We start from the raw sequence: 17,697 nt of genomic DNA, 5'->3' as shown, positions 1-17,697 counted from the left end.
TGGATCTAAACTCATTACACTATTGCTTCACACAAACAACCCCTCCCTCCTTCCCCCCTCCACGCACCCACCACCACACACACACACACACATAAACATGGATATACTCATATAATTATCCTTTCACGTATGGACTCAAATTAAATAGATACTTAATTTTTCTATATGCTACTAACGAAATACTAATCTATTTGTTCAAATTAAAGATATGCTCAATTTCATTCGATGGTTACATCTTAAAATTGGTTACGTGACAACCTTAAGCTTTTGAAAGGAAAAAATAATAATATACCAATGACGACGAAAATATTATTGAACTATAAATGCTATTAGAATGTAACAAACATTTGTTTTTTGTTTTTAAAAGACCATTATAAAACATATAAATGTCAATTACAATAGTCTTTTAAAAACAATAATAAAAGTGCATTATCTTTTAACAACTTATTTAGTTTAATGATATTTTAAAAATATTTTAGATAATTTATTAAATATTATGACATAAACCCTTTGCTAAATTATTTTAATGTAATGACTTTTTCAATAACTTCATGTAGTAGAATGAACTTTTTTATGTGTATTACCCGTTAAGATAATCATGAAATCTAGGTTATTGATTAATTAAATAATTTACTTTTGGTTGTAAAGTTTCTTATTGGTGGTCGCCGGTTTGTGGTGTCTCATTTCCCTGGTCCACAAAGAAAAACAATTGGGGCCAGCAATTGAATAACATTTTTGGGATAAAAATCTTCTTAAAAAAACCAAAATTTGATTTTTGACATCTGGTTTCAGTTTATTCCCACACCCTTTTCCTCTCGTCTTCCAGTTCGAAATCTGAAAATTCAGCCATTTTTGCTGCCTATATGTGTAAGTACTTCATCCGATCATCCGCAATTTAGGTTCATTTCTTCTTCTCGATCAAAATTCTCAACTGGGTTATTGCAATTCTTGTTTCTTTTTACTTTTTAAGATCGGGTTGAATTTCCTTGAATCATGAATCCAATGTTGGTGTCATGAATCAATTGGGTTTTCCTACGATGATCTACATACCCCGGATTGTGAATGCGTCGAATTATGTTTGTAAAATTCACGAGACCTTGTTTGGTTTCACGGAAAATTCATGTCTTAGCCTGTGGAAAATTTAGGTTTTAGGTCATATTGTTGTTCTTAAGCTGCATAATTTTGAGAAAAAATTGACAGAAGAATCTTGTAGCTAACCGGATATATGTACTACGAAAGGTGATCAAAATTGATTCTTTTGAGTTAAAGGTATGACTTTTATGAGTGATCAAATCTCTATGCTTACCAGAAAAGCAAAGAAGTAAACACCCCCTTGATTTTGAATATCCTTATGATGGAAGTAGTTGTTAAAAGAAAATTAAGAAGCCCTAATTGAAACTAGTTATCTTATTTTGTTAATTTTGATGACTAAGCTAACATTTTCTATGCTAGTTAGGTCATTAAACAAACATTTTTATGTTCAATTTCAATCAATTAAGGTTTCTTATATCTACTTGTATTTCCTCACCTTCTTTCTTATATCTAATCTTATATTCGATTCCCTTTTGGCTATTTATAATGTAGGATTGAAGTCATACGATTGTGGTTTTATCAACTTGAGGATAATCAATACAAAATATGGGTTGTAAGGGGTGTTTGGAGTGTTTATTGAAGCTCCTAAACTTCTTGTTGACACTTCTTGGTCTTGCAATGGTGGGATATGGTGTTTACATGTTTATTATGTACAAAAATGCTAAAGATGACTGGGCCCCACAACATGATGAATTAATACAACTTGGTCGACCTATGTTAATGGCTATAACATTGTCTTCCAACAACATTTTTGATAATTTGCCTACTCTTTGGTACGATTTTTTCTTGTTTCTTTTTTACTTAATGACTTAATCTGATGTTTCTTCTTTTTTGACTTTGTTTCTTTTTTACTTAATGGACTTAATCTGATGTTTTTCTTTTTTGACGTATTGCAAAAAGTACGACTTTACAGAAAAAAGTACGACTATGTTTCTTTTCCAATCAAACCATTATAGTTTCAGACATTTTTCCAAATTAACCATTTTGACCTGTTATATCATGTCAATGATTATTTTAACTAATAAAACATTTTAATTAAAGTAATTAACATTTTTTTTATGTAGGTTTATTTATCTATTTGTTGGTGTTGGTGCAATTCTGTTTGTGATATCTTGTTTTGGTTGCATTGGAGCAGCAACTCGAAGTGGATGTTGCCTAACTTGTGTATCCTACTTTACAGCTTCATTAAATCCATATTTTTAACATAATTACACATGTAATTTACTGTAATACCCCTCGTGATAAAAAAGAGATAATAACCATAAAGGTTGAATATCTATAAGACTATAACAACTTGTCTTAATGGATAAAGAATAAAAAGTCTGATCGCTATAATTTTGGAGTTATAGTGTTACATGTAGAAGGGTAAATCGGTCATTATTTGATTTCCTTAATCGAATTTAGTACTCTGTTCTTGTGATCTTGTTGATTATGGTGGAAGTGGGATGTGCTGCTTTTATCTTCTTTGACAAAAGCTGGAGATCCGTGAGTTTGCATTAAATATTTTTTTGAATTTTTTGTATTAAAAATTTATCTGATTATTTAAATTCAAATGTGTTTTTAGAAAATTCCTGATGACAAAACGGGAGATTTCAACATGATGTATGGATTTATTGAGAAGAATTGGAATATATGCAGATGGGTTGCTCTTGGAGCTGTTGTATTGCAGGTAAAAGGCACTAATATCTTGAAAATTACCATAATGCCCTTATTGCTATTACTATTTATATAATGATTACACGTGGACTTTTTAGGTTCTTGTGTTCTTGTTAGCGCTTATGGTAAGAGCTGCAAATAGTCCAGAAGATTATGATAGTGATGATGAATACATAGCGGGCCCCAGGCAGCAACGACAGCCGTTGATTGGAAGACAACCACCACCTGCCGCCGGTGTCCCTGTCCCCGGAACCCTAGACAGCCGCCCTAGTAGAAATGACGCATGGAGTGCACGAATGAGGGAAAAGGTGCGTGTTTAAAATTCTGAAACAGTTTTCTTTTGATTTCGTTTAGTTGTATTTATAGCTAATTTTATTTATTTTTGGTTTTGTGTGTGTGTGTGTGTGTGAGAACAGTATGGGCTTGATACATCGGAGTTCACATACAACCCAAATGAGTCAAACAGGTATCAACAGGTCAACGTGCAGCCAACTGAGGAAAAAAGCCGATGCACTATCATGTGAGAATGTGTGTGTGTTTTTTGAAACCTATTTTTTGTTTTATTTATGTTTGATTATGTTTTTGTTGAGTGTGTATAAAACTCAGTTTCAGGAGTTTGCTTTGCTTTACTTTATTTATTTATTTAACTCTTGTAATTTTGCTTTTTTATCCTAAGTTAACATATTATCTTGTGTATGTTGACTTGACATGACTTTAGTTTTAGGATTGGTTTAAAATTGGATTGAAATGAGTATAAAGAAAAATCAGTTTTGATTCTAGATTCTAAACTAGTTAAAGACTAAAATCTATCGTGAATCAGGTTTTTATATTGTTATATATTTTAATATAATTGATTAAAATCACTTGTGTCATCCTTCTAACTTTTTCTCGGTAGTTATGCAAAATTTATAGCTAAATACAATACATACAACGATTACATGTTTAAAATCGATACCATGAACTGATTGATAACCATATATATTTTCTCACCTATCGTATATTAAATATTTATTGAATTATACAATGACAAGTGAATCATGTAGTGATTACTCAGAGTTGATAAATGCTTTTAAAAATGTTGTTATTTTGAAAAAAATATATAATGATATATTCTCCAAAAAGTAAAATCTAAGTTCTAACCTTTCCACTTCATAGCATTGTTGCAATTAATTACCAACAATAAACATATTTCATAATTGTTGTTATCTTGCAAAATTACAATTGATTACCAACAAGCAACAACGATACATTTCAACTCTCTTGTAAGTAAATAATAGATATTTTCTTAATTATTCTCAAATAATCTAGGAATTTAGGAATTTTTATATTATCTAGTTCAGTTTTGAGCATTTTATTTTAAAATTTTATATTATAAAAAATAGTGATATGTTGTTGAAGGTTTTCTAAATTTATTGTGGCGAAGCTTGAACAATTAACTGGGGGTGGGGGGAAGTATTATAAATTGAAATTAACGTTCTTAAAAAAACAAATTGTTTTGAACAAATAAACACAAAAAACACCCAGAAAAAGAATTACAACTCAGCCCGACGACCTTTAATGTCTTTAAATTCATCAATTACAGACTTCGAATCAATGTTTTCAACAATTTCTCTTTCTATGTAAATCACCAAGTTGTTTGCGAGAAAATCATCCGACATGCTGAAAATCCCCTCTCTGTTGTTGCGGTAGAAACTGGAAGTGTCAAGATTAACTGAACCACTCTATCAAGCAAATACTATGTCTCACGTTTTTGAGTTTCCACAAGACGCTTGCATAGGTCAGCAATAGTTGATACACCACTTAGTCTGAGATTCTTTGTGATATCAATATTAAAAATCTCCAATTGATATCGTAATTGAATCCTCTCTTGCTCCGTAAAAATTTCAGGATAATACTTCTCAACAAGAAGACAAATTTGATCAACGTTAATCACTTTAGAAACTAAAGTAGAACTAAGTCTCAACAACTCCATCGCCCGATCATTGAATCTACTATTCAACTCATGTAACTGTTTGTCCAATGTGGCTGTAAACAAATCCACTCGATAAAAATGTTCAAAAGTAACATGATTGTCTATTTTTCGAGGCCGGTATCGAATAGAAGTATATGGAGCATTCATATCTGGCATATTTATTTGATGTTTTTCACAAAAAAAAAAACTTTACTTGTGCAAGTAAAGACCCCCATCCTTTGTTTCTAAAATCATTTAGACCCTCCTTTGTTGCTGAAACTAACTCCATGACATTAAGAATATCTTGGGATTTCTTTTGTAGAGCTTGAGAAAGTATTTCAGTTTTTCCTATTACTTCCTTTATCAGGTGAAGAATAAACACAAACTCAAATGATTTCAGATAACAGTAAGCTGCATCAGCATCTCCGCGTTGAGAATAAGTAGCAGATACGTCATCAATTATTCCTTGGAGAACAACACGAGTACAAGCAAACATGTTAAGCAAACTACAAACAGAACGAAAATGAGAACCCCAATGTGTATCACCAGCTCTTCTTAATGTCCCAACTTGATTCAATCCTTTACCTGATTCAATTTCACCTAGTTCCAATAACTGTTCAATCTCAGTTGCCTTTTCTTTTTGTAACTCATCATGACGCTTACTGGAAGCACAAACTACGTTAATTGTAAAAATTAAGTTTGTGAAAAACTAGTGAACCAGAATAATTTCCCTTGAAGCAGCCACCAAGGCTAGTTGCAATATGTGAACAAAGCATTGAACATAATATGCATAACGGCAATCCTCAAGAACAAGTGCTTGTAATCCATTCCATTCCCCTCTCATATTACTAGCACCATCATAACCTTGACCACGGATTTTACTAACATCAAATTGATAGTGTAAAAGTTGTCTCCACATATTTGTTTTCAAGGTTAATGATAACGTATCCCTAACATGAACCAAATCCAAGAACCTTTCACGTATGATTCCTTCCACATCAACAAATCTCAAAACTATCGCCATTTGCTCCTTTTTAGACTCATCCCGTGACTCATCAACCATGACACAAAAGTATAAATCCCCCACTTCACTACGAATATGCTTTTGAACTTTATTTGCAATAATACTAAGAATTTCTTTTTGAATGTCCGCAGAAGTATACTTTGAATTATAAGGAGCTTTCTCTAATATAACATTTGCAACTTCATCATTATACGATGCTAGAAGTTTTAGAAGTTGGAGAAAATTACCACGATTTTTGGAATCAAGAGTTTCATCATGTCCTCGTAAAGCACAAGCTTGGAAGGTCAACCAAAGAACTGTGTCAATTGACACTTTTAAGCATAAACGGTTCTTCAATATTTGCGCTTCATTTTGCTTCATTATGATATTTTCAATGTGTGCTGCTTGGTTCATCAAGTTTTCAACAAATGCAACAACATTTCTATGTTGTGAGCAACCAATATGTTTCAAGAATGCACAATTTTTCCCGTCATTAACTTTTTTCCAATTGTCAGATCCTTTAACAGTAAATGCATCGTAACAATGACACACACTTGGTTTATCATTAAATATCTTCCTCTTCCTATTCTAATAAATGAATAGGTTTATTCTCCTATTGACAAATGTCATACTATTAGAATTTCTCATTAATAACAATATGTAACATATCATGCCACTTGTCAAATTATTAATTATCAATTTCAAATTTCAAATTTTAAAATTTCCACTCTAATTACATTAAATTAATAATTGATTCTCCATTTTAAATTTCAAATTTTAAAATTTTTCATTCTAATTATATTAAATTAATAACATTAAGTTAAAAAATAAAATCAAATCAATACATATTATAATGTGATATAACTTCACATATTTGTTTAAATCAACAATTATAATTCTATATAACTAAAAAAAATATCTCTTAAGTAATAATTTATTTAAAATAATTGATTAGTAATTTTGATTTTTTAATATAAAAGTTTAATTAATTTTATAACCGTGGTTCTCACGGGTTATAAACTAGTATAACAAATAAAACAATAAGAAACATGTGTTGTTGGAGAATATTATAGCCAATAAGGGAAAATGTTGAACCAAGAATATTTGAATCTACGAGGATGTTTTGTTGAACATTTAGCTTGATACTCCTTAAGATGTATTTGGAAAGCTCCTAAATTCAGATAAGCTCGTCTCATTTGTTCTCTTAAATTAACCGGATAATCCCACATTTGCTTTCGTTTAGCGGGATCTCTTTCTAGATTCTTCAAATCAACTTCATTAGGATTTCCCTTTTCTTGTGGTTGTGGCTCATTCTCTTGTTGTTTATCCTTTTCTTGCGGTTGTGGCTCATTCTCTTGTTGATTTTCCGTTTCTTGCGGTTGTGGCTCACTTGTTGAAGTTTTTTGACGTTTACTCTCTTCATTTTCATGATTAGTTTCTTTATCATCTGCATTTCTTTTGTAAAAATAGTCTAAGGTTTTCATCTTTCCCATGATTATATCTATAAAAATCAAAATGAAGGAACAACTGATTCAATCAAAATCAAAATTAGAACAATAACCAATAACTCATTTAACAATTAGCAGTGTGTGAAAACTGAAAAGTAAAACCAAATCAAATTGACAAATTGACAGCCAAATCAAATTCACATATTGACAACCAAATCAATTTTATAAAAATAGTCTAAGGTTTTCATCCATCTTTGTTTTCAGTTAATAAGTTTTGTTTGAAGCATAACAAAATCAATTTTTTTTCTATTCCATACTTCCAGTTTGGTGTCCACTGTCTAGAATAAATATACTAGAAGGCAACAGCAGCAACAGTGCAAACAGAAGGCAACAACAACAACAGTGCAAACAGAAGGCAACAGTGCAAACAGGAGAAATTGACAAATTGACAGGAGAAATTCTAGAATCCTACTATCCTAATTCCTACACCAAATCAGATAAACCAAATTGACAAATTGACAGGAGAAATTCTAACCCCTAATTTGGAGTTTGGACCGAGAGATTGAGAGAAAAGAGGAGTAACTCGCAAACAGGCAACAACAGCAACAGTGCAGACGTGCAACACAACATTCAATCAGAATTCAGAACAAAGAACAAGTGATCTGGAAAAGAAAGAACAAAATTCGGGATTCCATACCTGATTTTTGGTGCGATGGGCGATAGCGAGAGTGAGAGTGTGAGACCAACAGGCCAACAGCGACTCAGCGAGCAGCAATTCAGCGACAACAGCGACATCAAGCAGCAGCGATTCAACGAAATTGGGGAAGAACCGAAGAACCGAACGTGATTTCTGGAGTCTGATTCGGTCGGACTATGCTTGCTTGGAGTTTGGTTCGGGAGGGGCCAAAGCTCAAGTTTGAAGATAATAGGCCTTGTAATTAAATTTTTTGAGCTATATTTCCTATTTCTAACCCAAAAATCAGGAGGGGGGGGGGGGGGGCATTGCCCCTCCTGTGGCCCCATACATACTTCGCCACTGGTCACACGTTATGAGTATAAATATCTTACAATTTTTTTTGTCAAAGTTAAAGATTAATCACAATATAAAAAAAAAGAATCTGGATTGTTGGTCCTAAAATTAGACCCGACAAGCATGTTATGTTGTGTCAAGACATTACATGGGTTAAGAGAGTTTGACCATAACCCGGCACTTTTAATTATCGTGTTGTATCAATCTGTTTATTTTTGTGTTGGGTTTCACTTTAAAATTTAGATGTTGTAAATATGTTGTGTCATGTCGCATTGAAACATTTTAAAAGTTGGAAAGTAATTGGCGAGAAGGCGAAGAGGAAAAAGTGAAACATTGAAGTTGAAAGAAGAAATGACAAAATTCATAGTAAGTTTAAAAGATAAAACAGAAAGAGTTGGAGAACAAAAGGATAGATGGTGATGAAGAGTAAAATAAAATTTGTTTGTGATTGTATAATCAAATAATTTTTTTTTTTTTTTTTTTTTTTTTTTTTTTTATAACATAAAAATTATACTATTAATCATCGTGTAACACGGGTTATAATATAACCCTAATAATATAATAGTTTATTTTAGCATTAGAAAATAATACATTGAGTTTTTCTTAATAATATTAAAATATTGTACTTAGTTATTACTACTATTATAATAAAGTAATAAAGATTATAGGGTATAAGAGTATTTTGAAGAGCCTAAAATTAGAGATTTTGTCCAAATACATTGTTAGCTTTTAGATAATCATTCAAAAATCTCCAAAATCACGTCTGTTTCTTTCCAAACAAAAGCAAAAACAATCATCAAATTTTCATGTATAACTTTCAGAAAAAAGATTAATTCATCTCATAAGAACATTTGTTCCCTATCAATACGTTATTTTCTTTCCTTTCTTCAAATAAAAAACAATGAAGCAAACCCCAAATCAATCTCAAATCCACCACCGGAATCCACCGCCACCGCCATTTATGCAACCAACAACAACCATCAACAGCCAATTTACATCACCACGATCATCAAACGTGCAAAATGGCAACCAAATGATGCCGATGTTTTGGCCAAATTCCGGTGGCATTCCTCCGCCGTTTCCTCTTCCTACACCTCTTGCCGCCGGCCAAGAACCAATTTATTATCCTAACCCACCAAATAGTTGGGCAGTTGGTCTTTACGATTGCTTTTCCGACTTCAAAATAAGTATGAATTCAATACATATTATTTTCAACAATTTATTAATATTCTAACCTATTTATTGAGTTAATTTCAATTTCTTCCACAATTTTCAGGTGTTTTGGTACTTCTTTGTCCATGTGTTGCATTTGGGAAGATTGCAGAAATTGTTAACGAAGGAGAAACAAGTCAGCATTCTGAAAGAAAAAAAAATCTCTACATAAAATTGTATTATGTCATAAATTTATAAAAACCCATATTGAAAACCATTGTTTTTTCAACGGTCTTGTTTACAAAATACTATTAAAAATCATATAAAAAGTAAAAAGTTTGAGCTGCTTATGTTCGAATATATCATTTTATAACAATTACTGAAAAAATGATTTACTACATATTTATGACATTTTAACCGTTTAAAAGTTGCAACATCTAATTTTATTATTTACTTGAAATGTTGTAGGTTGGACTGAACCGGGATCACTTTATTGTTTTTTATATGTGGTCCAAATAGGGTTTATGGAAATTCTTGATTATATATGGCTTATACTATTCAAACATAAATGTTTCGGTGCCATGGGTTATCAAGGGTGGATTGTTGGTTTTATTTTAGCTACATTTTATAATGGTTTATATCGCACCAAAATGAGAAGACAATGGAATCTAAAGGGAAGTTTGTCTAGTGACTATTGTCTTCATCTATGGTGTCATCAGTGTGCACTATGTCAACAATATCGTCAACTCGAACATCAAGGATTTATAGTTTTCCAAGGTACCCTTTTTCATATTATGGAGAATAAGATATCATTTGACATGCATTGTATTAGAACTAATTCTAATGTTAATAGGACACAAATTGCATTTTTGTATGATTATATCCCACTCCAAAAAGTGGACATGGGTTTGCTTTTAATCTCATTTATGAAAAAGACATTAATCTTCATCTCATCCTTATTATCTAAGCCTTAGAAAACTTATCGAGTCCAACCCAATACAGTTATGTCATGTGTAACAAACACAATGTATAGTTTATACATACATGTATATGGTTTATATTTTTTGGTTTTTATAGGATGGGAGAGAAACAGGGAAAGGTATAGGCAAGAAACTACAATGTATCGACAAGCACCTCCTATGGTACAAGAGATGTCCAGATAAAGAAAACTCAAGTGCATGAAAAAGAGGAAATGGTTAGGTACAAAACAATGTACATATTGTATCATATTTGATTTACAAAGCATTGTAAATGTATTGTTTTTGCTTTTGGCATGAAGTTTGTTTTGTGAATAGGCTAGTGTATTCGATAAAACTTGAATACGCGCAGTGTCATTTTTTCAAGAGTCATGTTGAGTAGTAAAACTTAGATCTTATTTACAAAGTTTTATATGGACACTTTGCACTAGTTTGGTCATATATGTCATATACCAATATTTGGGTTTTATTTTGTATAGATTGATTTCTAGATAATGCAAAAACAACTATGGTTTACTTTTTCATTCAGTCACTTAATTTTGAAAATCATTAACAAAGATCTTTGAACATTCAAAAAAAAGAAAAATCATTTATACCAACCATAGTTAGAAAGAAAGAAAAAAAATCAACCGGGTGTAGCCAATATAGGGCAAGAGGGAGCCTTGGCCCACCCACAAAAAAGTAAAGTTACATATATATTATATGTATAATATACATTTTTGTTAAAAAAAAGGAATTAAGATTAAAGAATTTTGTCACTCGTTCATATTTTGTATATTATTTGGTCTACTCTAAAATAAAATCTTGTCATTGACCACTCACTTTAAATAAAACAATTTTTTTTTAACTATTTCGTCATTTTTCATAGTTTCAAGTTTTAATGAGCAAACTAAAAAATAAAAGTTGATTATCACTCATTGTATATTACACAATGATTTGACTGAACTTCACAAGTAAGTAATATGATAGAAGATATCACTTTTCCCCATTCTGAAATGCTATTTAAATAAAGATAATCTCAAAAAATAAGCACATTGCATATACACACATGTATAACCAAATTTTGTACGAATTTCGGGAATGGTCCTTTTGAGCTAGTTTTATTGCGTTTTTTGTCCCTCAAAATAATGAAATGACTATAATACCCTTAGGGTATTTATTTTTCAATTTTTTAAATTTAATAGTTATTTTAATTATTAAAAAAAAAGGGTCCACCTCTCTCTCTCTCTCTCTCTAATCATAAACACACTCGTCTTCACTTGTTCTTTCTCCCATTGATCCAGATCCACTTTTCTGAATCCCTGAATAAACATCGATCATAACTCAATCAGAAACACATAAACATAAACTAAATATGAGCTAAAGGGTATTTCCAACAATCCGATTTAAGCAACGTCTGTTCCTTCACAAGAAACCTGTCGTTCTAATTCCTCCATAACTCGACCTCAGACTATCCACACAGATCTTAACAATCGGCTGTAAATCCTCAGGCGAAATGCTCTCAATTATCTTCGTTGAGAAATTCTCCTGTTGTAGAAACCCTTCACAAGGCTTTGGCTCCTGTTTCACAACGGTTTCACAACGCTCTGGTGGGTTTGGTTCTTTTCGTGGTCCATCATCATCTTCCTCAACCACCTGCAACTTTGATTTTTGATTTAGGTTATGATCAGTTCTTGAACACATAACAGGTGCATCTTGATTTATCCTTTTACCCCTGAATCAATCGGAGCAGAGCACCAAAATACCTTTTAAGATCTCGCAAGAGAGGTTTCCACTGGATGAAGATGAAGCGGCTGAATCAATCGTATCTCTCTTGTCTTCCAGGTCCAAATCAATGATCCTCTCTGATGTCGTAATACCGTTCTTCATCTTGGACTTACATCCCCTCTCACCATCTCCTTCTGAAATCACCCATCAAGAACCCTCTGTACTTTCTTTCGTCACCTGCACTTTCTTTCGTCACCTGCAGATCACACAGATCTCCATCTCCCCTTTAGCTCTATCAATAAAAAACACCGAATCGAGTCCCAAAACATTTCTCTTTCCTTTTTATAAACCCAACACACCACCAATTTCGTTACTTTCGTATCATCCTTTTTGCTAATCTGATTTTTAATGGCTTTGAGTTATATGTGAGGCGAGGAGAAGAAGATATGTAGGTTTTTTCTTAGCGCGCGCGAGAGAGAGAGAGAGAGAGAGAGAGAGAGAGAGAGAGAGAGAGAGAGAGAGAGAGAGAGAGAGAGAGAGAGAGAGAGAGAGAGAGAGAGAGAGAGAGAGAGAGATGTCGGCCCAAATTAATTAATTATTTTCTTTTTCATTTAAATTAAATAGAAAAAAACATAAAAAATAAATCAGAAGGGCATTACAGTAATTTCGGTTTATCGGATGACCAAATCCGCAACGAAATTAGCTCAAAATGACCACCAATCTAAAAAAATCGGGGTTTGGACTAACACTCCAAAAAAATGTACACCACAGAGACCATTTTTACAATTTTGTCTCTAATTGATAAAAACATTTTAATGTCAATAAACAAAAAGGAAAAACATGTTTTATGCAAGACTCATACTTATCGATAATATACTTCTAACATAAATAATAGCATGATTTACTCATTATCTATTATAAAACCAAATTTACCTTGGCACAACTTAAGGCAGCGTTTGCAGATCATATAGTTGTTACACAGTATAATAGAGTTTTTCCTTTAAATACCTTATATTTTCATTTTTTTTTTTCTTTTACACCTATATTTTTAAAACCCAATTTTGACATATTATTTATTATTTCAACCCTCACAAGTAATTTGATTTTTTTTTTCTATAAAAGACTATATTTTGTATTTTTTTTCCTGTTTTAAATCTATTTTTTTTTTCAAAACAAACCAAATTTTAACCTATTCATTATTGTTTTGTTAATGGAGTCAATTTCCAACATGTAAACCTATATCCTCCTAAGTTATATGTATCCTAAGCATTGATCACCTAAAATGTCATGTTTATGTTTCTTCCTCTTCTTTTTGTATACCATATAAGGTCCCTGAAATGATTTCTTCTTCAAACTAAGAACATAAACTTAGTAAGAAATACTGAAATAAAGTTATTTTAGTGAGGATGAGGCTCATCTATTTACATCATGTCCCAATGTTGTTTTCACAAGATTGAGTATGTTTTCAATGTTGTCCCAAGATTATTTTCAAAATGTTGGCAGTATAAATGGACAATTTTGCAAGTAAGTTGACATTTTTGTTACCTTTATGTCTATTTTGTCTCATGTATTTATCAATGTTTTACAATGAGTACCAAATTTATTCGACATGTATGTATGGAGGATCTCGTATATTAGCTATTTTTTTTACCTTGGTAACATTCAACATGAAACTAATGTGAATGCCAAAGCGATGTAATTTCATGTTGGAGGTTACAAAAAATAAAAAATAGCTTATGTCTATGATCCTCCATACATATGGTGTCAGATAAATTTAATACTCATTGTAAAATATTGATAAATATTTGAGACAAAATGACCTTATAGGTAAAAAAATAACAAATTACTTGAAAAAATGTCACGGTTACTATATCATCAAACATTGTGAAAATAATGTCGGGACAACATTTGCAAACAAACTAAATATTGTGAAAATTGCTTTGGGACAAGAGGTAAAAAGATGAATTTCATCCTCACAATAACAAAATTTTATTTCAGCATTCTCTACTAAGTTTATGTTCCTAGCTTGAAGAAACCATTTCAGGGGGGACCCTATATGGTGTACAAGAAGAAGAACAACCAGAAACATGACATATGGTTTTGGAATCAGTTAGTCTTTTAGGTTATCGATGCTTAGGACACACATGAGTTAGGGATATAAAGTTACCTTTTGGTAACCGTCTCCACTAATGAAATAATAAACAAATATGTTAAAGTTAAGTTCAAAAAATTAGGTCTAAAACGAAAAAAATGCAAAAATGTATGGTCTTTTATAAAAAAAAAATTTACCTGTTGATAACCTACTCGGGGCTGAAATAACAAGTAATAGGTAAAAGTTTGTTTTTTTACAAAAAAAAAAGTCTAAAACGGAAAAAAAACGGTCTTTTATAAAAAAAAAACTTATAATATATAACATACAAAGAAACATTCTTAATAGAAAAAATTAATTCCTAATTACCCAAAACATGAAATAAAAACAATGATCGGGTAAAAAATATGGGTTGTTAAAAAAATGACAATATAACAAAGTCATTACATTTTGGTCATTTTGCGGTTTAAACCGCTATTTTATTTTGGTTAATTAAAATCATTTGTTTTTCAAAGAAATTTGCAGTGTAACCACCGTGTCTCTTATTTTCGGTATGAACTGTGTTAAAATTGATATGAATTTTAGTAACATACATGACATCACATATGACATCACATGTAATTCTTAAAATAAATGAATCCATTATTATAGAAAATAAGATATTATTTCATAGAATGGATAGAATGTCATGTAAATGAAAATTCATGTTATTCATAGAAGACACTAAACCATAATTATATATTAAAACTAGGTGTGAGACCCATATATTACATGTGTTTAACTAAAAAAAATTAAATATGAAATTTTAACAATTTGAAAAAGTTTGAATTTATAAGAAAAATGAGAAAAATTTTAAATTATTAAAATTAGTAAGGCTTTAATATATTGAATACATTACATATATAAACCATTTCTAATAAATACTTTACATATATATTACCTTACATATTAAATATGGAATTTTAATTTAATAAAATGAAAAATACAATAAAATGACAAGTGGAAAATAGAAAATTTAAAAATTTTAGAAAATGACATGTGTCCAAATGAATGAAAAGATGACATGTGGCAAAAAAACCTTCATTTATTATAATAGATAGTAGATTATAATGAAAATTTCTTCCTATAATATTGACTTTCATCTCATTAACCGGATAGTGGTTAAAGGAAAGAAATTGCAATTAAAAATATGATAGTTCCATAGACAAACGGCAACAAGCTACTGTTTATGGAATATATTAAGAAGTTGATATTAAATAAACTAAATAAAATAAAACATATTATTTAAAATAAAAGTTAACTTATTATTTACCGAGAATTTCGTGGAAGAATAAGAGCCACCATACAAATGTCACGTTTTGGAACTTCTTTTAAGACTACCATAGACAGACACTTCGAAGCACATTCGTTTCAAGATTCCATTTCGATTCATTTCGAGTGGTTTACTGATTTCACATTTCAGATTTCAGATTTGTTCTTCCACACCTTTCAGAACGATGACGGCGTCTGCTAGTGATATTTCAGAGAACGGGTAAACAATTCCACTTATGATCGCTCTGTAAATCAGTTCTAGAGTTCGTTTACGTAGTTGTTTGATAATTTGATCTGATTGCTCTAAATATACCTTGCCGATGCTCACTAACACGATTCCTTTTGTACGTAATTTTCATTTTGAATCGAGGAATCGCTGATTGATTTGTGATTAATTAACATGAGAAGTGTGTTCGATTGTTAGGTCCGATTCACTTTATATGATGATGTAATCATGTTCATGATTCATCTAATAACATCGTGAATTCAAGACTAGCATCCAATTTTTCCCTCTCATATTGAGCGATTTAATACTTATAATTGAATCGAATTTAGCTGATGAAACCTTCTTCCATGTGTAACAATGCTCCTAGGCTTTACTAGATTTGAACAGAGAGAATGTTTTCACATTTTTCGTGTTGTGGTTCCAATTTGGGGGTGTTTGCATACACACGATTATATGGCTCTGAATAATTACGTTTTCAGTAACCAATACTCCAATACCAAAACTGACTAATGAGACAATTATAACTTTACCTACTCGATTTTGGCTTTAATCAAGTGAAATCTATACAATTCGGTTTATCTGCAATCTGTATATGCATAATGCATCCATATGAAAGAAACAAAATAAGAATTACACTTACTGACTCCATTCTTTGTTTTCTTCACAACAGCAAAGCTACAATTGTGGCACTTGCTCCACTCGAAGCAGTATTATTCGATGTTGATGGAACTCTTTGTGATTCAGATCCAATCCACCACATTGCTTTTCAAGAAATGCTTCAAGAGGTCACATTTACATCTACCTTTTTCTCCCTTCATAAGCCCCATTACAATACTTTCATCTTGATAAATGTTTCATGATACCAGATCGGTTTCAATGGTGGGGTTCCAATAGACGAAGATTTCTTTATTAAGAACATTGCTGGAAAACATAACGATGACATTGCAGCTGTCCTTTTCCCTGATGATATCCAAAGGGGATTAAAATTCTGTGAAGACAAAGAGGCTTATTTTAGGAAGTAAGCCCTCTTCTCTTGTTGACACTTTGTATATGTTTCTATCTGTGTGTTTGATTTTGTTTTCTGTATACAGATTGGTGAAGGAAAAAGTGGAGCCTATAAAGGGTTTATACAAACTAACAAAATGGATTGAAGATCATGGATTGAAAAGAGCAGCTGTTACTAATGCCCCAAGGCCAAATGCTGAGCTCATGATTTCAACTCTTGGTCTTACTGATTTCTTCCATTGTCTTGTCATTGGTGATGAATGTGAGCACCCAAAACCAGCACCTGATCCTTACTTAAAAGCTCTTCAACTTCTCAATGTATCAAAAGCCCATACTTTCATTTGTGAGGTATTCTTTAATTTCCCTTTTTCTTGGAAAATTCTTTTTGTCAGATTTACCCCTACAATGATAACTGAAACTACATTGTTGTTATAGGACTCGGTTTCTGGGATAAAAGCTGGTGTGGCGGCTGGAATGCCAGTTGTCGGGTTATCAACTAGAAATCCGGAACACATGCTCATGACTGCAAACCCGACACTTCTCATAAAAAATTATGAAGATCCACAACTATGGGCAGCTTTAGAAGAAATTGATAGAAAGAAGACAAGTGGCGCTTAAAATAGCTTAAAATATCGATCATTGAAAAAAACACATTCGTATATCTAGAATCAAACAACATCATTGTTCGCCTAAATTGGAAAAGGCTACCTTATTCATAATAATCCCAAACTTTTCCCTTAGCAAAGACCGATTCGGGTATTTTACAAATTGTATGAGGAGGGTATTTATGTCTTTTACATAGACGAGAAATCAACAGCGAGAGGCGAGTCCGTGTCCTGCCTTATTTCTTTTTTTTTTATTGGTGGACAAATAAGTGCAACTTTTGTCTCATTGACATCAATTCAGGGTACTGACATTCAGGTGACAAATGCAAAACAACTTGTTTTGTCTTATTAACAAAAAACATGTAAATGACCGTTGATTAACTCTAACTTGACAATCTTGGTATCGTAATAGTTCTAAACTCTTCCGTTAAAAAAGACTGAATCG

At 31.6% G+C, this 17,697-nt stretch overlaps 3 protein-coding genes across 3 annotated transcripts; 2 read left to right on the top strand and 1 right to left on the bottom strand.

The window, feature by feature from the left end:
- Window positions 1-709: 709 nt before the first annotated feature.
- On the top strand, window positions 710-3,444 carry LOC111901169 (tobamovirus multiplication protein 2A). Its single transcript, XM_023897048.3, has 7 exons — window positions 710-867; window positions 1,585-1,865; window positions 2,157-2,256; window positions 2,497-2,577; window positions 2,657-2,761; window positions 2,847-3,056; window positions 3,165-3,444. The coding sequence occupies exons 2-7, from the start codon at window positions 1,639-1,641 to the stop codon at window positions 3,270-3,272; spliced, it is 831 nt and encodes a 276-aa protein (XP_023752816.1). The 5' UTR covers window positions 710-867; window positions 1,585-1,638; the 3' UTR covers window positions 3,273-3,444.
- An 836-nt stretch (window positions 3,445-4,280) lies between these two features.
- LOC111901193 (uncharacterized) lies at window positions 4,281-7,195 on the bottom strand. Its single transcript, XM_023897078.2, has 5 exons — window positions 6,817-7,195; window positions 5,495-6,220; window positions 4,961-5,374; window positions 4,485-4,869; window positions 4,281-4,440 (listed from the first exon to the last, which is right to left on the bottom strand). Exons 1-5 carry the CDS (start codon window positions 7,193-7,195, stop codon window positions 4,281-4,283), a joined length of 2,064 nt encoding a protein of 687 aa, XP_023752846.2.
- Window positions 7,196-15,476: 8,281 nt separating this feature from the next.
- Window positions 15,477-17,392, top strand: LOC111901168 (haloacid dehalogenase-like hydrolase domain-containing protein Sgpp). The gene is made up of 5 exons (XM_023897047.2): window positions 15,477-15,636; window positions 16,313-16,427; window positions 16,509-16,660; window positions 16,734-16,995; window positions 17,083-17,392. The coding sequence occupies exons 1-5, from the start codon at window positions 15,602-15,604 to the stop codon at window positions 17,263-17,265; spliced, it is 747 nt and encodes a 248-aa protein (XP_023752815.1). The 5' UTR covers window positions 15,477-15,601; the 3' UTR covers window positions 17,266-17,392.
- Window positions 17,393-17,697: the final 305 nt, after the last annotated feature.

This window comes from Lactuca sativa, chromosome 6 (assembly GCF_002870075.4).
Source record: "Lactuca sativa cultivar Salinas chromosome 6, Lsat_Salinas_v11, whole genome shotgun sequence".
NCBI classification, from domain to species: Eukaryota; Viridiplantae; Streptophyta; class Magnoliopsida; order Asterales; family Asteraceae; genus Lactuca; species Lactuca sativa.
The sequence above is the reverse complement of the archived record's forward strand: the minus strand, read 5'-3'. Positions and strand labels throughout refer to the sequence as shown.